General features: G+C 40.4%; 1 protein-coding gene across 2 annotated transcripts in view; it reads left to right on the top strand.

Moving 5' to 3' along the window:
• FRMD3 (FERM domain containing 3) overlaps positions 1 to 24,325 on the top strand; it is a 125,285-nt gene that overhangs the window by 47,252 nt on the left and 53,708 nt on the right. For both annotated transcript variants that reach the window (XM_060280078.1, XM_060280079.1), the window contains exons 2-3: positions 4,533 to 4,637; positions 16,582 to 16,624. In XM_060280078.1, the coding sequence (XP_060136061.1) occupies positions 4,533 to 4,637; positions 16,582 to 16,624 (148 nt within the window). The remainder of the gene's footprint in view (positions 1 to 4,532; positions 4,638 to 16,581; positions 16,625 to 24,325) is intronic.

The raw sequence follows: 24,325 nt of genomic DNA, 5'->3' as shown, positions 1-24,325 counted from the left end.
TTTGTGCACACTGCATTATAATGGAGAGCTTCATTCTGACTGGATTTGAATTAGAACTCTTAAGAGTTCTACTTCCCTTCTTTGTTTAGTGAGGAAGACTCTCTCTACTTTCATGCCTCTCCCTCTTCCCCACCCCATCTTGCATTTTACAGGAATGTAGGAAACTGCCTTATACAGAGTCAGACCTTTGGTTCTTCTACCTCACTGTCATCTACACTAATGACCGCAGCTCTCCAGGGTTTTGGACAAGGGTTCCCAGCTGTAGCTGGATGATTCTAAAATGTATTTTCTGAGTTGGAAGCTTTCATTTAAAATTGTACAGCTCAACTACAACATGGGAAATAAAGGAATTATTTCTCTATTGTTCATTTGTAGATGCAAATCTATGAGATGAGGCATTTTGTTGTAGGAAGAAACTGTATAGAATTCATACACTTTCACAGCAGTCTCCCGAGGAATGGCGCATTAGGGGGGGGGATCCATATTTTTTCCAAGCTGCCTCATGAGGGATGACACTTTAGAACAAACACACAGCCATTTCCTTTTTAAGTTAGCAACATTAAATCGCCTGCAAGTGGGTGAGGAAGACAATACGCAAATGAGCTGAACATAGGTCATATGTGCCATGAGGAACATCTTTTCATTTATGCCGGGAGTAAAAACTGTATATCCCCCCCCCCCGCCCCATGAACAGGTTTACCATGCCAAGCAGCTCTCTATAGTCCCACCTTTACATCTGTGAAAAGCTCCTACCCATTCACTGCCATGGGACAGAAAGATTATGTTTTCTTTGGCATTAAATTCACTAAGCAGCATTTCAAGGTTGGACTGTTTACTACAATATCCAGGGCGAGATGAGGAACTTGAGGCCCTCCAAATTTTGCTGGATAACAAATCCGATCATCTCTGTCCATAAGCTGTGTTGGTTGAGACTGACGGAGTTCAATACCGTGTTTCCCCCCTTTTTAAGACACAGTCTTATAACTTTTTTCCTCAAAAAAACACAGGGTGGCTTACTTTCGGTGGGATGTCTTATTTTTTTAATTACCGATATGGTTTTTACGGCTCAGGGCACTGGCTCAGGGCGCTGCTGGGCTCTCTTGAGTGCTCGGCGCTGCAGCAGCCACCGGTTCTGGGCGGCGGGGCGGCAAGCGTCCTTGGCCGGGCGAAGTGGAGGCCGCTGGCTCAGGCGCTCTGCCCGCCGCTGCAGGGCGCTCCAAGCTCCTTGGCCAGGCCAGACAAGGGAGAAGCAGTGAGCCCAGCGGTGGCGGCATGCACGGAAGCGGCAGGGACGGCGGTGGACGAGAAGGTGGAGCGCGGGGATGCAGCCAGCAAGGCGGGAGGAGCACGATCAGCTGTTAAGCAGAGCTCTTGGAGCGCCGCTTCACAGCTGATCACACTCCTGTAATGCCGGCCGCAAGGAGTGACTCTGTGAGTGGAGGTGCCTGTGGGGGTTGCGGAAGTATGGCTTATTTTCGGGGTATGTCTTATATTTCTCAAATGCTTAAAAACCCTGCCATGGCTTACTTTATGACAACGGATTAAAAAAGGGGAAACAGGGCCATTTGAATTGCCAGAGGTTCCCCATTCCTGATCTAGGGGAACTAAAAGAAGTATATAGAAGGGATTTTATGAAGAGACTCTAAGTTTGTAAAAGTTTTCTTCTGCACAAAATTGTGTTGTTTTTTCAAAGCAAGCTTTGAAAGTTCAAAGCAAGCTCTGAAAGTTCAAAGCAAGCTCTGAAAGTTCAAGCAAACTTCTGGCCTGAAAGCAGGATTTAGTCAGTGACCTGGTGACCATAGAAACTGAAAACCACCAATGGCTTGGTTTTATGGAATTATTCACTTAGGAATAGTCTCACTCAACTGACTCAGTGAGATTATTCAAGAAATGCAATTAACCCGCCTGCCTCTCCTGTTCCCATGTGTAAACATGTATCTCGCAGGAAACTGGTGAGGAGCAGATGTTAGGGGTCATCTGTTGGCATTACTTGAAATGGTGATCTGTAACAGAAATTGCCTGTGTGCTTATGACACTGGTAAACCTCTGGGAAAATATATTTCAGCTCACTCTTCAATTACGCTTGCTTGGAAGCATGCTGTATTTGAATCCTAAACTGAGGTAATGTAAATGCAAATGCAAATGAAATGACTTCATATTGTAAGGGACATAAAGGTGACTCTGAATAACAGTTTCCATAAAGCAGATTAAAAACTTTTATCTCTCAACACTTTCTAACAAAAAAGAGAGAGGAAATTTAATAACAGTTATCCAAAGAAGAAAACATTTCTTACTTTTACTCCCTACCTGTGGCTCAATATTGGTGATTTTTGCTTTAGAGCTAAGGTTCTCAAATGTTCTGAGGAGGGGTCCAGTGAGTGGTCAAGTATGGATCTGATTAATAATCTGAGATGGAGTCTATTGAGAGCTGATGTAGATGCAGGATATACAGTACATAACTACATGTATCTACTATATATTCTGGAAAGTTGTTTCTCTGTTTTCTCGGTATTTGGAGGCTTTTTGAGCTATTTCCACCCAATTTGACATGAGGGTTCCTGTGGTGATTTGGGGCTGGATTGTGGGTCAGGCTGGATCCCTGGGTCCGGGGGTGGGACTGTGCACAGCCATAAAACAGAGTGCAGTATTTATTTCTAAATCACAAATTTTAAAATTTATTTTTGGTTCCTTAGAATTGTTGGCCAACACTGTGTACTGTTTCAGCTAGTCTATTGTGCGTTTGGGAAAGTTTCTTGATTGCCTTTTTCCTATGCATTTGGACACCATTTTGCGTGGTGATGCCTGAGATGAAGGAGCAGTTTTTAATCTGTTTGGATATAATCATGTACCCTTTTGAACCAAGGTGGTAGACTGAACCTTTTAAAACTGCACTGATTTTAACTACTGATTTCAAAATTGCAGAGTTTTCTTTGAAGCAAAATAAAAAAAAAATTCCTTCCAGCAGCACCTTAAAGACCACTTAGTTGGTCTTTAAGGTGCTGCTGGAAGGAATTTTTTTATTTTGTTTTGACTATGTCAGACCAACACAGCTACCTACCTGTAACTAGAGTTTTCTTTGTTTGTTTCTTATAATTTCAGAGCAACACCAGGTATAAGGCTGCTAATTTTAGACATATTTTTAAAAAACTCCTGCCATGGGGAACTTCCCTAAGTTAAGAAAGATGTGCATACCTTACCAAGAGAGTTTGAACATCTACTACGTAGCTTGGATGTGGCTATGACTTTGCAGGGATAGGTCTTCCAGTCTTTGCTTTACTCTGCTTCTTTCCCCCTTCACCATCTGTATACTGTGGTTGCTGCTAGTGATCCTTTTGTGTCATGATCATCTCTTGTGTCTGACAGAGTACCAGGCAGGCAGCACACATAGCAGTGCATCACAGGGCTGCACTGTATGGTCTGCTCTCAACTCTGCTGGTGGTGGTCCTTCTTGAGGAATTGGGGCACTCAGTTGCCTGGCACTAGCAACCAGACATGGGTTAAACGCCAAAGCTCATGTAGCTCTTCAAATGTGTACTTGAGCAGGGGCAGACAGCATGTTGTCTGTCCTCTTGATGGTGTTGGACTATAGCTGCCTTCATCTCAGACCATTGGCCGTCTGTCGCTGATGGTGGTCCAACAAGATGATCCGAAGGGCACCACGTTGGCTAGCCCTGTACTTGAGCGTAAAGGAGCTAACTGGTTGTGTTTCTCCCTAGCTGCTTAAAGATTCTGGTACCTGTTACTGTATATACCAACTACATTTCCACTGAATGTGATTTTCAAAATGAGTGATACTAACAAACTTGCATCTCAATCATTGTCTCTTTTGTTGTTCAAACTTGTCTATTGCTCATGTACCTATTTAGTATAGCTTTTGGTTTAGAAGAAGAGCTTTGTTGTTGGTTTGAATAAAATGATTGCATTATTCAGCCTTTGATCATGTACTAATTAACTCAAGTACTCTGTGTATAGGGATCGGGAAGATTGATAATCCAATAAAATGAATGGATTAGAGAGTAAATCCTTGAACGCTGTTGTTCTTGCCTTCATGCTTATCTTTTTTTTTTGCAAGACAAATGCCATTTCCAGGTGTAGTGCTTGTAAGATGTTTGATTAAAATGACATTTTCCTTCTAAGACGTTTTAGCTGCTTAGTTAATTGAATAATTGGACACTTTGCTAAAATATTTTTCATAATGCTGGATCTGGCAGGCTATTCTCACATTCTTATGATCTTAAGCAAACACACATTCAAGCCCCTTTCAGACCTTGCCTCTGAACCCAACAAGATGGGAGGTGGAGGGGCAGAGCCAATGTATACAGCCGTAATCCCCGAGGAGGACTTTAGACTGGTGAAAATGTGGTGCTGATTGAAGGAAAGAATAGATATTTCTAATGGAATAGAATCCCCACTTCATGAAGCAACATAATTGATATATAAAGTGTGTTTAAACATTAATTTCAAAAGATAGGCATAATAGTTATGTAGAAATAACCTATAGCCTTACTATATATGTCCTTTTTCCTTTTCAGAGAGAGACCAAAGGCCAGTTTCTCATAGATCATGTCTGCAATCATTACAGTTTGCTGGAAAAAGACTACTTTGGCATTCGCTATGTGGATCCTGAAAAACAGCGGGTATGTATATGAACTCTGAACAGAGTGCATTTGCCAATTTGTGTCAGGTCTGTAAAACTGCTAAGCTGGCAAGCAGAACCAAGAATTTATTCTCATTTTCTATTTAGTCTTTCATTGCCCTAGTATAGATTCCTCAAATTGTGATGTCATAAGGGTCAGGGGTAAGTGTTAAATCCCCATTTATTGTGTTGATGAGCAATCTGCAATTCACTAGGACAAGTGCAAGGGTTTTGCTGTGTGGGATGGTTAGGACCCTGCCAGTCTTTGAGCTGAGATACACATTACAGTTGCCATGGGGATCAGTATCCCTGTAGCGGCTATAATGTGTAGCCTAGCCGTATCTCTTCCCTGTTGCTCTGTCAACCCTTTTTATAGCATGACCAGGGGAGCCACAACTGTAGAAACTGAAGACCCACAGATCTACTTCCACATTGTGCCGCAGCGTTTTGATACTAGCCTTTTCATGGTCTGGAACATATATAAACAGTGTTGGATTTACATATAAGCTAAACAAGCTATAGCTTAGGGCCCCACTCTTGCCCCCCCCTCAGATTTCACTATTAATATACTTCTTAATTGTATTTCAGTTCAACAGTTACTTTGATAAAATACATACCGTATTTTGTTATGTGCAAATGGCTTTAGATACCTATTAAGTCCATGAATTACCATATAGCTTATATTCAACACAAAAAACAGCGGCAATTTGTTGTTGACAAAGGACAGCTGGACATATAAAGGGCCCCATTACCGTCAGTAGCTTAGGGCCTCATCAAACCTAAATCCAGCCCTGTATATAAATTCTTATTGTTTTCACTATAGTTCATACCATTAGAGCCACATTGGTATTTGGGATATAAGGTACCTTTGAAACTAAGATAATGGTTTCAAAATACACATACCAAGAATTAATGAATTAAAGAATTTAAGTTTTGCACATTGCTCCACCCAGGGGACCCAGGTGGCGCTGTGGTTAAACCACTGAGCCTAGGGCTTGCTGATCAGAAGGTCGGCGGTTCGAATCCCTGTGACGGGGTGAGCTCCCGTTGCTTGGTCCCAGCTCCTGCCAACCTAGCAGTTCGAAAGCACGTCAAAATGCAAGTAGATAAATAGGAACCGCTACAGCGGGAAGGTAAACGGCGTTTCCATGTGCTGCTCTGGTTTGCCAGAAGCGGCTTTGTCATGATGGCCACATGACCTGGAAGCTATACGCCGGCTCCCTCGGCCAATAATGCGAGATGAGTGTGCAACCCCAGAGTCGGTCACGACTGGACCTAATGGTCAGGGGTCCCTTTACCTTTACCTTTACATTGCTCCACAGTTTTAATCAAATCATACCCTCCCCACTGCTCTGGGTTAATCTTCTTAGATTAAAAAAGTGGGGTTACGAATATAAATGTTGTGTTCTGAGAAGCTACAGCCTAGAAGGTTGCAAATGTAATGCAAGATTTGCGACTGCAAATAAATCACAGGAACAATAAGGCTGGAAGATACGGCTGGCAAGTGGCTGTTGCAAGTCTTAGAGTTGCAAACAATAGAATCTTTAGAAAAGCTTTCAAAGCTTTTTTCAAAACTACAGTACTGTATAAATCTTCCAGCAAAGGAAGCCTCCTAATTTAAGATTATAACAATGAGAGCTGTTCACCAGTGACCTCAGTAAATGACTATTAATATTGTGTATTAATAGACAAACATTTAATTTTATACTGCGTAAGTGGCAAAATTCTAACAGTGTTCCTGTTGTGCATCACAGAAGTTGATGCGCCCTTCCTGCTAAGGATTGAAAACAAGCAATAGAAAAACTCAGTCTCCTCATGCTTAACATCCTATTCATTTTAAATGAAGAAATAAAATTACTTCCATTTTTAGTGATTTTGAAAAAGTAATTTTTTAAATCTTCTGCATGGGGTTTTGATGTCCATTACATCTGTCTACCTCAATCCATACACATATCTATACCATACACTGCTAGTTGGAAACACTTTTTACCTCCCCGCCTTGGAAAATGAACTTAAGAGGTTTCCACGTGTGGACTTTTATCACTTGGTTTTGCATATATTATGTGCTTAAATTCCCATTGTATGTTGAACACTATATTAACTACTCTTTGGAATTGTATATTTTACTGCTGTAAGCAGCTTTGAGACCGACATGGTGAAAGCGGGATATACTGGTACGGTAAATTTGTAAATAGATGAATAAAGATAACATTAGGAATTCATTGTTCTGTTTTAAAAAAGACAAAAAAAAATTGAGCTATGGCAATGGCTATGTATATTGAGTTGAAAGCAATATGCTTGTCAAGATGCTTCAGAGTCCCAATAAACATGATAAATAATACATGGAGATGTACTTGCATGCTTTAGGTGACAAAGACTCATATCTCTTGCCTTTCTTTAAATCAGGCATCCCCAAACTCGGCCCTCCATATGTTTTGGGACTACAACTCCCTTCATCCCTAGCTAACAGGGCCAGTGGTTAGGGATGATGGGAGTTGTAGTCCCAAAACATCTGGAGGCTCGAGTTTGGGGATGCCTGCTTTGAATGATCACTACAGAAGCTACTGGTGATATTCTTGAGATGGGTCATGGGTGGCAAATTTAAAAACAGGTTTTTAAATACATTGGTAGAGTCTCCTGAGACTACTAAAGTTTTTTGCTGGTTCAGTACTTTGTTCCCCCCGCCAGCCTGCCCACCTTCTCTGATATCTGCTGCCTGAGTTTTGCATACAACCAAGTTTGCTTAATTGCAGCCTGTGCAGCTGCTTCTGCTTCCAGAACCATGTGGCTCAAACTCAGATTTATTGCTCATATTAAAGGACTCATCATGTTTATGAGTGCATTAGTTGTTTGCTGAGTTGCACAAAAGTCAAGGATCTTCAAATCGAAGAGCTAACAAGCACATTTGGTTGGATAGCATTGCCTCCCAATAATATTTTTATATCATTGGCAACATTTATTCTTTTGAACTGATTTCTGTCAGAGCTTTATTTCTCGCCCAGTTTGCCTCTTTTTTCTTGTGGTTTGTCCTTTTTTTCCTTACGAAATTAATAAAAAAAATTAATAAAAAAGAATGTCTAGGTTTGGAGTAAAATTGACAAAAATCCCGACAGAATTATGCACATGGGAGCCCAGGAAAACAATCTGTTGCACTGACTGGTAATAACTATGCTCAAAGCACATGAGTGGAGGAAGAGAGGAGTGCTGCCTGTGGCCTTTGCCCTAAGCTCCACAGAACATGTTCATAGCACTTAGCATTTGCTTAATGTTGCTCCAACAAGGAGACGTACGGTAGTAAGGGGATTCATAAGCTTTTAGAGCTGTCCAGTTGTAACTCATTTTGCATCTGTGAGGAGTTGATCTTTTCATGTGATGCCTCGCTTAATGAACGCCCAGTAAGGCGAAATTTTCGCTTAAAAAAAGGATTTTTCTAGCGGAGGTTGCCTCGCTAGACAAATTCGTTTTACAAAAAAATCGTCTAGCGAATTGCGGTTTCCCATAGGAATGCATTGAAATTCAATTAATGCGTTCCTATGGGCAAAAAAAATATTCAAAAAAATTCAATGCATTCCTATGGGATTTGCTAGACAAATTTTTCGTTATAAGAATAGACCCGTGGAACAAATTAAATTCGTCTAGCGAGGCACCACTGTACTTTTTTTTTGCTGAACAATTAAGTAAGTAAAATCCCAAGGAAGCTGCTTCCACTTGTATATATTAATCATCTGCTGTGATGTTTGCCTCCCATTAACCCAGCAGATATGGCCAGTTTTGGATGTGCACATATAATATGCATAGCCTGCAAAATTCATACCAAGGAAACAATGATGTGGGAAGGAAAAAACCTTGTGCCATCAGGATGGCTTCCAGTACTTCAGGTTGCACCCCAATGCACCCCAGGAGTGGAGAAGCTTTCTCTATGGACAAGCCCTTGTTTTCAGTAATATTTGTGGGTTGTTTTTTAGCGTATTCTATTGGCATTCATTCACCTAACTGGATAGAAATGCTACCAGGGGAGCTCATTGAAACTGATACCCACAGACTCTGTGCTCTAAAGAGGTACCATCAGTTTCAGAGGGAGAGTTATATACCTGGAGCATGGAGCAGTAGGCTGTGATCCACAAACGTATCTAAGCCCAAACTACATGGATTTCAGTTAGTTATAGTTTGAAAACTATATCCCTGGTCCCAAATAAAGAAGCTGTTGTGCAGTTAGCATTAAGTTTAAAATAAGCCTGATTTCATATGAGCTCAGAAGAGTTGTTCAAAGTTAATTGGATTGAGCGCATGTAGTCTTGGGGACTTTTGTATCTCTTGAAACTTGGACATCAATAATGTCACTTGAGTTGAATCCCTCCCCATGCTGTATTTTGATCTATAGGGTCAGAAAACGAAACTTGGCAGTGTGGAGAACTTCCTTCAGGGTCCCAGCCAGCCATTCTTTTTTCTAGGATCCTTCTCAGCCCAATTATGCCTCTCCCTTCAGTGTGAAATTCTGCTGTTTTGGCTCCATAAGGATTAGCACTTGAAGAACTGGATTTGCTATCAGTATATATTATGAGACTGCATGTACTTAGAATGGCCCAGGTTTCTTTATAAGGTAGTACCAATTTAGCCAAGTGATAGCTGAGATCTAAGGTATTTCATTAAGCAGTGTGAGCGACTTGGGCAACTTGCTTTCTCACCTGTACAGCTGACTGCAAAACAGCTTACAATGTGAAAAGTATTTGTTTGTGACCTATATTAATGCTCATCTGGACCAAGCCTTTTGGAGGGATAGCTTTTGAATTTATGTAGTCAACTGATGCTTTATCTGCTTTTATGCAGCAGTTGGGGCACTGTGAAGGATGAAATGACAGCATGTGCAATTTTCCCAAACCAGTAATTTTGGAAGACTCCCGCAGAGTAGCTAGAAGGAAGAAAGGAGAATAGTCCGCAGAAAACAGAAGTGAGAATACTGGGTTTCTGTCTACGAGCAAACAATCTTACTTCTTCTACCAGTTTCCCAAGTGAAAAGAACACCTACAAACTGTAGCCACAGAAGAAGTGCTGCCTGGAATTGTAGGCTATAACAATGGGCACCATGTAGAAGATTCTCTCTCTCCCTCACCCCAAATTTCCCTTGTAGTTTGTGTTTGCCAGATTGGTTAGTAGTTGAGGATGACTTTAGCAATTCTAAAGAATCTTTTAAAGTAAACATCTAAAAAAATGTCCTGTGGTTAAGGTAACCATTTACACATGTCCCTCCCCCAAAAAAGAGGCAGGGGGAGATAAAGGAAGAAAGGAAGGACAGAATAAAAGAAATCACCGAAAAGGAGGAAGAAAGAGGGCACAGACAGATATAAAATTTGCATATGTCTGCATATGTCGATTTATTTGTATAGATGCAAATTTAGAAAGCATTACTTTAGAAGGCATGGCGTTTAAACATAAATCAAGGCATCTCACTGTAGCAGGAAACACAACAACCAGGAGTTGTGTGTCTGCTGTCCAAATGCTGTGGATGGGGAACTTCAAGGCCTGGTCTCCTTTTTATGATTCTTCCTCCTGAAACTGAACTTGGAGCAGCTGGCCCTAAAATAGAGGTGTGGCCTCTGTAAAGTAGGTCACATGGTATTCCAAACAAAGGCCAAGCTTTTTGTGGACCAGAGCCTTCATCAGATACATATATTGGGAGTGGGTTCTAGTCCATGACAACTTATGCTACAACATATCTAAGAGGCTATAAGACTCTGTTTAAATTAGGGGTGGGGAACCAGTGGTCCTGCAGGTGCTGTTAGACTGCCTGTCCTATCAGCCACAGCCAGCATGACCAATGGTCAGGGATGATGAGAGCTGTAGTTGAGCAACTGTGTGTGTGTGTGTGTGTGTTTCTGTTGAAAGGGCACAGTGCGAAACAGATTGTGAGTGGCATTGCCTGTGAGTAATGCTGGCAATATTTCAAGTAAGTCTGGCAGTAATAAACAAGGCTTTTAAATATTTAGTTCCCACCAAGTGGCAAACCTATTATGAGGGCTGTTAAGTTGGTATGCTGGGATTTCCTTGCTTCTATAATGAACCCTCTCATGGCTTAAAGCATGTTTCGCTTCTGAAAAATAGTGCTAGTATTTCTGCATAGTTTCCGCATTCCTGGGTCTAGAGAGCATTTTGAAATTCAATTTATTTTGCGTTTTCTAATTTGGAGGTGGGTAGCACTCTTAGCTGCTGGGTGACCTTGGGCTAGCCACACTTCTCTGAAGTCTCTCAGCCCCACTCACCACACAGAGTGTTTGTTGTGGGGGGAGGAAGGGAAAGGAGAATGTTAGCAGCTTTGAGACTCCCTAGGGTAGTGATAAAGCAGGATATCAAATCCAAACACTTCTTCTTCTTAGATGTTCAGAAACCTCCTTAGGTACTTAGCTATGTTTAGAGCTTTACAAAGAAAGCAAACTAATTTTCCTGCATGAAATGACAGGAACAATATAATTTGTAAGAATTTTAAAAGCCATTCCATGTAATCCCATCAAATCTTAAGACTTCTGCCATAGGATACTTTGTATTATTATTATTATTATTATTATTATTATTATTATTATTATTATTATTATTAAGAGAGTGCCACTCCTAGGGGAAAAATCTCTCTCATTGTTTGCAGTTGTAGCAAACCACCACCACCCCATTTTATTTAACTGAATATTGAAACAATTCATTCAGCACTGCAACATTCTGGCACTTCAAAATTTATTTAATATAGAACTTGTATCTTTGAAAATGAAATGTGAATGGAAGGTTAAGCAATGCAGTGTTTACCATATTTGTTATCTCATCTGATTCATGCCACACAGCATCTTTTGCATAACACCAAAGCACATTTGGTACATACTGTACTGAGAATGCAGAATTCTCTGGAGGTGTCAACAAAACTGTAGAACTGTAGACTGAGCAGAAACCGTATACTTGGAATTTCTGCAAGCTTTTACAGAGTTATGAACTTCCCTTGTACCCTGTGGGTTAGGCTGATTATGGGCCCAAGGCCACTCAGTGAAGTGTTTATTCTGCCAAAGGTGGCTGTTCTGCTGGCAGACTTTGTTGGATATCGCCACAGACTATGCAAGCGTTCAGCTGAACCAACCACTATGCATCCTTATTCACTCATCCTCTATCTAGTAATCCAGTTGTCTAAATCATGCTCAACATCAGGAAGAACTTTATGACAGTAAGAGCTGTTTGACAGTGGAATGGACTCCCTTGGGAGGTTGTGGACCCTCCCTCGTTGGAGATTTTTAAACAGAGGTTGGATGGCCATCTGTCTTGTATGCTTTAGTTGAGATTCCTGCATTGCAGGGAGTTGGGCTAGATGACCCTTGAAAGATAAGGCTTCCAACTGTACAATTCTATGATTCTATACCCAACTACTGTACAGTTCAGCTAGGAAATTCTCGCTCCCCATTCTCTTAAGGGAGCAGTGGTAAGATACCTCTATACCTCCTTATTGAAAGGTGAGATGAAGCCATGTTCAGCTTCACTGCTACCCCCTAAAAACTAGGAAGAAACAACTTCTACAAAACAAAACAAAACAAATACATTTTAATTGAAATGAGCCTATCTATTATGGGATATGAAAATGGGTCCTCTTATGAATAATAACAGGTGAGAAGACAGGATTAAACCAGCAGGGAAACAAATAGAAGATCTATTTTAGGGGGTCTGGTGCTACTTAAGAGATCTGTAAATTAGTGAGGTAGCAAAGTCTGGAGGTGAAACAAAATGATTCAAGAAAGTAAATTTTCAAGCAGACTCAAGATTTCCAAAAGGTTCTGCCCAAACCTGCTGACTAAATAGCAAAATGGCAGATGATATTCCACATTCAGAGTACACAGTGCTGCACACCAGAGACATCATTATCATCTTGTCTTATTTGCCAATGGAATCTAAATAGTCTGTAACCAGCCACAAAAATATCAATGTATATCCCCCCTCCCCCTGTACAAATCGAGGATTAGTTTCTGATGAGGCAACGATGATGCAAATTTTCTGGAGTGTCCCAAATCAAAACAGGACCTCATGATGACTTGAGGGACAATATTTGAAGTAGCATTTCTTCAGCATTGTTTTCACTTCTAAGTATGTAAGAGACGGGAACAACCCAAAGTATGACTAATTTACGTAAATGCCGAAATAGCATATAAAGGCACATACGGAGAAGTGGCCATTTGACAATATTGTTAAATAATACTTGGTTTTTCCTCTTTAAATGTATTTTAAGCTTTGTGAAATGACCTTTCCAACACGGACGTCATTTTGCCGTGGAGCCATGCATAACATATAGGCCTACTCAGCATTGTGGATAATCATCCTGAGGGCACCTGGCCTGGTAAATGGTGACTCAGGGACATCGAAATGCTGATCCAGGATTAATACAGTGCTTAGAAAGTGAAGAACATTACAGGTCAGCACACAGCAAGCAATGGGATACCATACTGCAGGTGCATTTGCTTCCTTAGTAAAAGAAGATAGAGAGGTCACATTGCTTTAGCAATTAAAAAATACTTCTTTAAATATTTTCAGTCTGACACCTTCACAGATATTGAAATTAGCTCATAATAATGCATTTATGCTATTTGATTTTGTCCACTCTGACTGTAAACACCATGGTTAATTAATTGAGCCATGATGCAACTCTGACATTTTCAAATCACTTCAGAGTATGAAGGTTTTGGTTCCATGGTTGTTAATATAGCAGATAATGTATTGATCCCTGCCAGTGATACTCATTTTCACCTTTTACATTTGTTGCTATAATTTAATTAAATTCTAATAATTTAATTTGCCTGCTCATGCATTTCAATTTTGCTGAATTTGTATTTGAAGAAGAGATGAGTGCAGATTGATAGTAGGAGAAACTTCATAGGAATGAATTAATAAGCATTTTAATGAATTATTAAGGGGAAGTGATAGAAAGATTCCAGCTTTTTATCACATACCCTGAAAGCAAATTTCCAGCTTCTCCGGGACAGTTGTAATAAATGATAAGTGAAATGAATGTAACCTCTTTTGCCAGAAGCTGAGAACAAAAGAGGACAGATTGCAGTGGTTGAGTGTTGGAACAGGGAGTCCCAGGTTCAAATCAATGCCAAGCCTCATAGTTTGCTGGGTGATCTTGGTCAGTCACAAGCCTAATCCAGAAATCCCTTGCTATCTTGGCCTGGGAGCTCATTTGGAGATCCATGAAGCTATTATGTGCACTGCCACAAAATGGTTGCCATGGGGAGCTTGTCTAGTGACAAAGTGATGGCCTAGCGAGTAGTCACAAAATGCAAATAACTTGTCCATGAAATTGAGGTTGGGTCTGAGTTCCAAATACCAAAACCACTATCCTCCCATCACACATAACAAACTAAGCATTTTGCAAAAGGAAAACTGGTGGTGCTCAGAGAAACACAAATAAATACCACACATATGCACCTCAAAACCAACTGGCAAAATATCCAAACACCCGCCCGCCCCCCGAAAAACAAATGCCTGCCAGCTTCTTCCCCCTCACTGCCTCCTGGCACATCTGACAGCTTTAGCTGCCCTGTCCTCTTCCAGCCTATGAAAGATGTCTCTGGGTCTAAATGGCAACCAGAAACACTCTGCGGAAAAGAATGGAAGAGGCTGTCATGGCTGGAGGCCTGCTCTTCACTTTCCAGTGAGCATAGTCATTGCACAAGGTTAAAAAAAAAACAAATGAGCTCAAGGCACCCTCCATCTTGTTTTGATTTTTTAAAAGGAGTTTTTGGAGTTTGTTTTTAAACTTTTTTAAAGAAAGTGTTTTTTGGGGGAAGGAGTGGCCTTGATGGGCCTTGATGGGCACTACGGAGATGGGGGTGGGGGCGTCATGGCACTACATTGGGGATCCTAACCTATTTATTCCACAGGGTTAGATAAAATAGGTGAGAAGAGAACCATCCACCTGGTGTAAACAAAAGAAAAGAACAGGAAGAATATAGAATAAAGGACGCAGAAAACAAAGGAAATAAAATCAGCTTATAGGAAAGGTTGGAAGTCACAGGTGATACGTGGGAAGAGAAATAAGATTTTATTAATATTTATGTTTATTTTTGTTTATTTTGTGGTATATAAATTATGTTCTGTTCTGTTTAGAATATGATTTGGAATATGATTTGATTATGATTTAGTTGATGTTTTTTGTTATGATTCTGTTTGGTATTGCTTTTATGTTGTTGTTTTTTAATGATTTTTTTTTGTTGTACAGTGGTACCTCGGTTTATGAACACAATTGGTTCCGGAAGTCTGTTCATAAACTGAAGCGTTCATAAACTGAAGCGAACTTTTCCATTGAAAGTAATGGAAAGTGGATTAATCCGTTCCAGACGGGTCCGCGAAGTACTTAAAGTACTTAAAAGTTCATAAACTGAAACATGGGTGTAATTGGTTCCGGAAGTCTGTTCATAAACTGAAGCGTTCATAAACTGAAGCGAACTTTCCCATTAAAAGTAATGGAAAGTGAATTAATCCGTTCCAGATGGGTCCGCGGCGTTCATAAACCGAAAATTCATAAACCGAGGTGTTCATAAACCGAGGTTCCACTGTACGTATGTTTTTTTTGTATTTTAAAAGAAAATAAATAAAGTATTTTAATATTTAAAAAGAGAGAGAGAGAAGAGAACCATCCATGCTGCCGTGAAGCTTCTTTGAGGGAGGAAAAACCAGCAACAAATGTATTCGTGGACCGTGCAAAAATTGTTCTTTGCTCACATTCCTTTGAACTCACTCCTGACAGGAATAGTGTTTTGCAGAATGGACTCCAGTTCCTGCTATTGCTGACTATTAGCCTTGCTGGCCGGGGCTGATGGGAGCGGTAGGCCAAAAATCTGGAGGGCAGTGCATTAGCTACGCCTGGCGTATTTGATTATGTCTGTGGTCATATGAGGCAGCTATTTTTTTACCTGGCTTTCAGTGGAAAACAGTCCTCTTTAGACATGGCTTTGTGAAATCTACCGTAATCACCAACATTATAACCATCAGCAAATCAATCTTATGCTCACTCGCCACCAGCAGCCGCAATTCGCTCTAGAGATACTTCCTAGCAAATATACCATATTTTTCATCTGTAAGATGCCCCCATGTATAAGACACCCCCTAATTTTTGACATTGTTATTTAAGGGGAAAAAACCTAGTCTTATACACGGAAAAATATGGTAGTTTCTCGCTCTCATCCTAACCTCTTTTTGAGGATAAAATGAGAGAGAAAGAACCTGTAAACCATTCGAGAGTTGCTTGGAGGAAGCAATGGCCTAAAAGAAATAAATAATATCTAGAGGTTTAAGTTTGTTCTAAGGTAAGGTTACCAGACATCCCCGTTTCCCGGGGACAGTCCCCGGATTTACAAACCAGTCCCCATACAAAATCCATTGAAGTTGAAAAGTGTCCCCGGATTCACTGAAAAAAAAAATCTGGTAACCTTATTCTAAGGAGCCTTCTCTAGCTCCCTGTAGTAATAAGTTGTGGGTGGTATTCGGCTAAGTTTTACTCAGAGTAGAATAAATGAATTGACTAATTCAAATTAGTATACAGTATATGGGTCTAATTTGTTTATCTAACTTAGTTGAATGCTACCCTGTAAATATATTTCTGTTCCACTACTGAAACCCCTGCTTGCTTCATAGTTGATTCAGTTCTTCCCATTCCTGTCCCCACGGTCCAGACTTCGAACAAACATAAATACGCCCATTGTGTATACTTTTACTGCATTAGCTATGCCTTTCACGTTCAGCTGATTCTTTTTCATTATCCTTCCACAAGTATAAGCATCCCTTTGAAGCTCTTTGACACAAAACACAATAGAAATCACAGCTGTTATGAAAACTGCTTGTCAGTTTATTATGACCTTGTGGCAGTAAATGAAAGTGATGTCTTCTGCAACGCTCTAACCATTTATCTCTGCCTCTCTTTTCTTCAGCACTGGCTAGAGCCCAACAAGGCTATCTCCAAGCAAATGAAATGTAAGTGTTGATAGCTCAGTTTAAAATGTGGCAGGCTGTTTAAAAGTGCCGTGTAGTAGCATGTTTCTAACCCCTTCCCCACTGTATGAGATGGTTTCTTTATACTTGGTTTCTTTATACATTTTGAACCCAGATCCAAAGAAGCGCCTGAGAAGTAACTCAGTTCATTCAGAGAGGGCTGTGAAGTGTTGAGTATAATAAATAAGTGAGCGCCATATTCCTACTCTTTTGTTTTGGTATTCACAAACTTTATGCAGGTCCTAAAAGGGACTCACTGGGAAGTATTGTCCAGTTTCAAGAAAGAGCTATGCAGTTTCTGGTCTAGCCCTCCAGATGTTTTGAGACTACAATTCCCACCATCCCTTATCACTGGTCCTGCTAGCTAGGGATCATGGGAGTTGTAGGCCAAAAACAACTGGAGGGCCGAGTTTGAGGAAGCCTGTTGTAAAGGATAAAGGTTGTGAGATTCTATTTAAATATTTCCTTCCTTCCTTCCTTCCTTCCTTCCTTCCTTCCTTCCTTCCTTCCTTCCTTCCTAAATGGCCCCACCACTGTCATTTGTTAGTGATTTGATATGATGCCTGAGATGAAAGCTCAGTTTGCAGTATCTGAAGACTTTAGACAGTGAAATCTGCTGCTTGTTTTACTTATGTAGGTTGTTGTCAACATGGTTAATTTATGAAAAGGAGGGTAGTTTTGTCCCTTTAGTAGCATTGTACATTTTCAATAGTAGCATAAGTGATTCAGCAGCTAGCAGTGTATGACATAATTTAGACATGTATATCTGAATGAATAAAATCGAGGCTGGAATCTTATACCTGAGTGCAAATGTATAGAACTGCACTATGTATTTTTAGTTGTCCAGAGGAGTCTTCAATGCTCTCCTCATTTCCTTAGCTCAGAATAAATAAACCCACAATTTTAAAATAAGGTGCACAAGAGACATAGACAACATAAGAAGGTCAATGTGTCACATATATCCATTATAGGGCGGGGGGGGGGTTCTGCCCACAATTTTCCTGATGGCCTTCTAGTACATTATGATGAACTTTCTTTTAAAGAAAGCTTTCTGTTTTTAGTGGCTTTCGTGAATTCTGTTTGATTAGCTATAATTTGTTGAAATTAAGTGTGAATAGATGTTATCAGTCTCTAGGTGACCCCCCCCCCCCAAAGAAACATGTGCAATCTGCTCTTAGCAGAAGAGTGAAGCAAGAGTGAAGTTAAATAAGCAAACTTATAAATTAATGCCACTATCTGTGGCAAAGAGAATGATAGAACCAGAAGTAAAAGCCCATAAAGTGTAACAGAAATGTGAAATGGGAGAATATGCTTCCAAGTACTGGTGAACCTGGCTGAAAAAAGGCCCTGGGTCAGAGAATACTCAAGCTTTATGGGATTGTCAAATTCATATCCTGAACCAGCTTTTTTTCATATTCAGTGGCAATTCAATTCTGTTGAACATACTATGAACCCCTCTAATGTGTGGTGCCCTTGCACATAAGATTCCTTGCCATTAACAGTTTGTGTATGGCTGTCAGGCTACCATCCCAAAATACGATTGCAGTGACTCTTATTTGAGAGTAAGGAAGAGATCTTTATTTGGGATAATAGTGGTACGTGCTCAGCAGCAAGCGCAAGGGCCAGAAGTCAAGATTCCAAGGTATATAAGAGCCAGACAAGAGGTTCATAACTGAATGGATATTATGTACAAAGATGTCCTGATAGCTGACACAGCCCTTCCAGCATGTTTTTAAAGATGAGGCAGGAGGCGCTCACTCAAAAGACTCTCTCACCCTCTGGGTGTGCCCTGGGTCTGAGCCCACCTACGAAGGTGATGCCTGATTCATGGAGATACAAATGTCCTGCCCTTTTGCCTCCCGTTCTGCCACTCCCTCCTCTGGTTCAGCATCTCCCTCTGGCTGAAGTTCTCCTTTCTCCCTGATGAGGCTCTACACTCCACAGGAGGGGTGGTGGAGAGAGTAGCAGATCTTCCCCCTCTCTGATACCTTCCTTCATCCTCCCACCTTGGGAGCCATCCTTCCAGCCCTCCATCTGCTCCTTCGTCTTCCTCCTCTTCCGTCTGGGGCTACTAATCCATGCCAGTTCTTGGCAGAGCAGAGGGGCCCCTGACATCAGCATCTTATAAGAAGCTTTTATCTTTCCCTTTCCTTTGTCTCTTGAATACTCTTAGTGCGTAAGCCAGCGAGTTATTAGCGTCGCTTTAAAGATGCTGCACTGAATTCATTGCATGGTGTGTAAAATCCTTTTAAACGATTATGATTATGAATCCATTTCAGCAAAAGAGCTGTGCCTCAGATGACAGGAGAGCCTGTGACAAATCTTGGGCCCTCCAGTGTACCAGCTGGGCCTTATCTGACAGATAAAAAGGCTGTTCTGAAAGGAAGGACTCACTGCTACAATAAACTTGATTATTTATGCTTCTTTTGCATGAGAATACTTTAACCAAAACGACATCTTATTTTTCTTTTCCTGTTCCAGTTTTCCTTTTCAGTTCTTTGAGTGACTGCTAGGCAATAGGTCTGTTGCATTGTGGCATATGTGTGTCATTTACTGGCCAGTGCTGCTTTTCGTATGAGTCACTAACCTTTGTTTCTCGTCCCATAGTCTTGGGCCACAGTGCCACATTAAAAAATTGCAATACCTTGATAATGAAGTATGAGCCTTGTTGTTTAGTCATTTAGTCGTGAGGTTGTTGATATTTCTTCCGGCAATCTTAATTCCAGTTTGGGATTCATCTAGTCCGGCCTTTCACATGATGAATTCTGCATATAAGTTAAATAAGCAGGGAGACAATATACAACCTTGTCATACTCCTTTCCCAATTTTGAACCAATCAGTTGTTCCATATCCAGTTCTAACTGTAGCTTCTTGTCCCACATAGAGATTTCTCAGGAGACAGATGAGGTGATCAGGCACTCCCATTCTTTTAAGAACTTGCCATAGTTTGCTGTGGTCGACACAGTCAATGGCTTTTGCATAATCAATGAAGCAGAAGTAGACATTTTTCTGGAACTCTCTAGCTTTCTCCATAATCCAGCGCATGTTTGCTATTTGGTCTCTGGTTCTTCTGCCCCTTCGAAATCCAGCTTGCACTTCTGGGAGTTCTCGGTCCACATACTGCCTAAGCCTGCCTTGTAGAATTTTAAGCATAACCTTGCTAGCGTGTGAAATGAGCGCAATTGTGCGGTAGTTGGAGCATTCTTTGGCACTGCCCTTCTTTGGAATTGGGATGTAGACTGATCTTCTCCAATCCTCTGGCCATTGCTGAGTTTTCCAAACTTGCTGGCATATTGGGTGTAGCACCTTAACAGCATCATTTTTTAAAATTTTAAATAGTTCAGCTGGAATATCATCACTTCCACTGGCCTTGTTATTAGCAGTGCTTTCTAAGGCCCATTTGACTTCACTCTCCAAGATGTCTGGCTCAAGGTCAGCAACCACACCTGGGGTGTACGAGACCTCCATATCTTTATGAGCCTTAGGACTACTGAACTATTGGACTATTGTCCCCTGCTATTAAAATGGCAATCCCGGCAGCACTTTCCGTCCCAGTTACAACATGCACAGTTGAATGATCCTTAGCATTTTATGCAGGGTGAAGACAAGGCCATGTTCGATAATGGCTTGTGTTTGTTGAGTGTCCATAGAGAAAAGGCTATCCCAATGAGAAATATATAGAAAAAGTTATTGCCTGTTCTGGTCAAGAACCCCAAAGACTCTAGTTTTTGTTTAAAGAGTGATCCACTTTGTATTATATTTCCCTTTATGTTATGGATGGGCAAACATTAACAAAAAAGTCTGACTGCTTTTAGCTCTTATGCCTAACATTCACCAAAGCCAAGGCATATTCTGTGTAAAAGGTGTGAAATTCAGCCTTGGAGTTTTTGTTTTGTTTTGTTTTTGTTTTTTGCTAGGTCTTTCTAGTGCCTTACCCAGAGTGCTGGGCAAACACTCTTCACGTAGTAATATAATATAGCTACAGTATTTTAATGGCTTTGGTATGCCTTTTTGCCCACAACTCATGCAAAGTAACAGATTCATCCTCAAAGCTTTCAATTTTTTAAAGTTCCTGAATGGAATTGACATGGGCTTGAAAGTTTCTTTTCTACAGTGTGGTACAGATAAGATGGAAGTAGTTTCAGTAAACTGTGAGTAGGTTGGTTTTCATCATTTCATCACTGAAACAAGTTCTCATTGAGGTAATAAGTGAATCCAGGTAGGGAATGTAGATAGACTGGTAGAACTCTTCTGTGGATTGGCTGGGATATTTGGCATGGCTTTTTCTGTTGTTTGGTTTGTCCAAGTGCTTTAAGTTCTACATTCACTTCATCTGTCAGTTTCTCTATTATTGTGCTAAAGTTCTCCTCATTAGCTTCCCTGTGCTGTTCCATTGTTCCCAACAACTCTTGTGTATGTGCTTTCATTTCTATTACATCTAGCTGAGCAAATTACAGAGCTTGGGTGTCTGGTTCTAGCACTGAAGAATATTTGCTTATGGTCACAAGAGGAACAATTAAAATTGATGTCCATGATGCACACAATAAGTGGTACAAAAGTTGTCTTGTCTTGGCGTTGCTTGATACTGCTAATTGTTGGAGATGCAAGAAAACACTTGGGTAACTTTATGCAAACATAGGGATACTTATGTATCATTGAGTCTACTGTGTTTCACATTTCATTGGTACGTTAGGTTTTGGATGTAATCTTTAGATCCTCTAATAGGGAAAAAAACTTTATAATGGCTCTATTTGTGCCAACTGTGTTAAACACATGATTACACTATTCAGATAATTTACAGTTAGATTAAGTCTCTGGGATGAACAGTGGACAAAGGTTGCCTGAGGATTGAGTGTCCTGATTTGTGCTTGAATCCCACCTTCTTTTCCTGCCATGATTGAACAACCATCATATCCTTGTCCAATTAGCTTATTGCGATCTACTCCAAAAATCAGAACAAGCAGATAATATTGTATTTGGCATGCCTACAGCAGTTTGGTCTGAGATTGAAATGAGCCCAATGATTCATTATGTATTCCCACCATTTTCTTCTATAAATCTTACGCCTCAAGATGGTTTTTCTTTGCCAGATATATTCTCTTTTATCTGCTAAAACTGAAAATCCCATGGAAACATTGGCTTTCCCAACAATGCCTTTCTGCAAAATTTCACCACACAGCTTCATTAACTCATTTCCTCATTCTTGCAGATGTGTACTTGGCCTTACCTGTCCCAGGTTTTTAAAAAGCAAAACAAAAATCATCCATTGAATTAGCACGAAACTATAAAATCTCTATAGGACGCAGGTGACACTGTGCATTAAACCACTGAGCCTAGGGCTTGCTGATCAGAAAGTCAGCGGTTCGAATCCCCACGGCGGGGTGAGCTCCCGTTGCTTGGCCCCAGCTCCTGCCAACCTAGCAGTTCGAAAGCACGCCAAGTGCAAGTAGATAAAGAGGTACCACTCTGGCGGGAAGGTAAACGATGTTTCCGTGTGCTGCTGTGGTTCGCCAGAAGCAGCTTAGTCATGGTGGCCACAGGACCCGGAAGCTATATGCCGGCTCCCTCAGCCAGTAAAGCGAAATGAGCGCCGCAACCCCAGAGTCGTCCGTGACTGGACTTAATGGTCATGGGTCCTTTTACCTTTTATAAAACCTCTATCATGTTCCCTGTTGTACTGATCTTACCATGAATAACATTATCATGTGGTCCACAATCCCCAGAGGTTGATATGATAGAGTACAGCGTCAGTTTATTTTCCTCTGGCTCTTATGACTTACTATATTTCTGTTCAATTGACAGCTTTTTCCAAAATGAAATTAGGCAAAAACAAATGAAAGCCTGTAAATGAAAGAGCAAACTGAAACATAAATATTCTAAAATACTAAAATGTTGGCACTATATATGCCTTCTTGGGAACATAGTATACTAAATATTGTTGAATGTGTCTGAGATGCTGCTATACAACAAGATATGTGTGAGAGTATTTGTTCTAGTAAATATTATTATGCTTTTTAATTACAAGTTAATGATTATATAGTCAATTTAACATGCAGACAGTGGAAAAGAGCTTCAGAAATGTGAAAGGAAATCAGCACTCTCTCCCCCCTTCCCTTTCCCCCTCCCTTCCTTCTGTATAAGGAGTTTCCAAGGAAGTGATCCTTATTGTGAGAATAGAGATATTAAAAATATGCAAGAGTGACTCTGATGTCATGTGTTGAGTGTTAAAGGATCTTCCATGTCTGCAAAGTCCAATTAGTGTTTATTGAAAAGGATACAGGGTCAGAGAGAGGATTGTTGTACCTAAGATGCTGATACCACTAATCTGTCCACTTCTCTCCTCCCAGTAGATTATAATAATTCAAAAATATATGTAGTGACTTGCCCTTTACAAGTGAACCATAATCGCCCTTTGGCAGAAAGTGATTTTTCATTGACAGCTCGGAGCTGGTTCTTAAAACCAGATGAGTCTTTCCATGCACTTTCATAGACTTAGACCTGGTTTAGGATCAATTAATTTGGATATTTACACATTGAGGTATCCTTGGCCAATACCAAAGAAACCAGGGTTCCAAAACATACTGTCGTATTTCTGTACCTAATGAACTGAGCTAGCAAAATGAATTAAAATTTACACAACAGTCTGAATATATTACATTGTTCTTTCTTTCTTCAGCCACTTGCTTCCTTCATCTTATTTATCCATTTGCGGCTGACTTTCACACTTTGCTTCCCCCCTCCCCCCCTTTGCACTGTTTTCCCTTAACTCCCCCCCCCACTGTCCATTTTACAATTTGTCAATTATTTGCTTCATAACAGAAAGTCAGGTCCTCAAAAGATGAAACTGAGAACTTCATAAAAAACATTGCTGGTTTCACATGAACTGCCTAACTAGTTTTTAAATTATGAGTAATGATGCCATATTGACCCACAATCATTGTTTGACTGTCAATGTATTTAAGACTTACAGTTTCTTCTTAGAAATACTTAAATTTGAATGCATATGATGCACATCAGAGTGAAACATAAAAAAATACAAAAGAATAAAAGAAGAAGCTTTGCCCCTATGAAAAGAGCCTGGATGTTGTGTTTCATTATGGTGAGAGATGCCTTGACAGATAATATATCTCATTAATAGCACAATCCTATTATGAATGCTTATTCAGTCCCCACTGTGTTCAATGAGGGTTATATGGACTAAACTAGACATAAAATTGCAGTCCTCCTACACACATTTTCTTCACTGAATGCAATGGGACTTTTGAGTATGCATGCTTAGGATTGCATCATAAGACTGTACCAGTTCCTGGGAACAAGAAACCACAAGTTTCCAAGATCAAGTAAATATAATAAAATCTCAAAGCAGTTTACAAAGAGAATAAAGCAATAAAATTATCAGTAAAAACAGTTCAAAACAACTATTTAACACATTAAAAAATAATAATCAGGAATGAACCAAAAACAGAAAACACATATAAACAGTCTACATATCTGGGCAGGCTTGTCTTAAAAAAAGGTTTTCAGCAGGTGCTGAGAAAGACTATAGTAACGGCACCGCCTGGTGTCAATATGCAAAGCATTCTGAAGTGTAGGTGCCGCCACCCTAAAGGATAGATTTCTTGCAAATGTGGAAAAGGTATTATGTGGCACCCATAACAGTGCTAGTCCTGCTAGTTTATTCAG

The sequence above is a fragment of the Zootoca vivipara genome, chromosome 11 (assembly GCF_963506605.1).
Source record: "Zootoca vivipara chromosome 11, rZooViv1.1, whole genome shotgun sequence".
Taxonomy (NCBI): Eukaryota; Metazoa; Chordata; class Lepidosauria; order Squamata; family Lacertidae; genus Zootoca; species Zootoca vivipara.
This window is presented reverse-complemented; position numbering and strand designations above follow the sequence as displayed.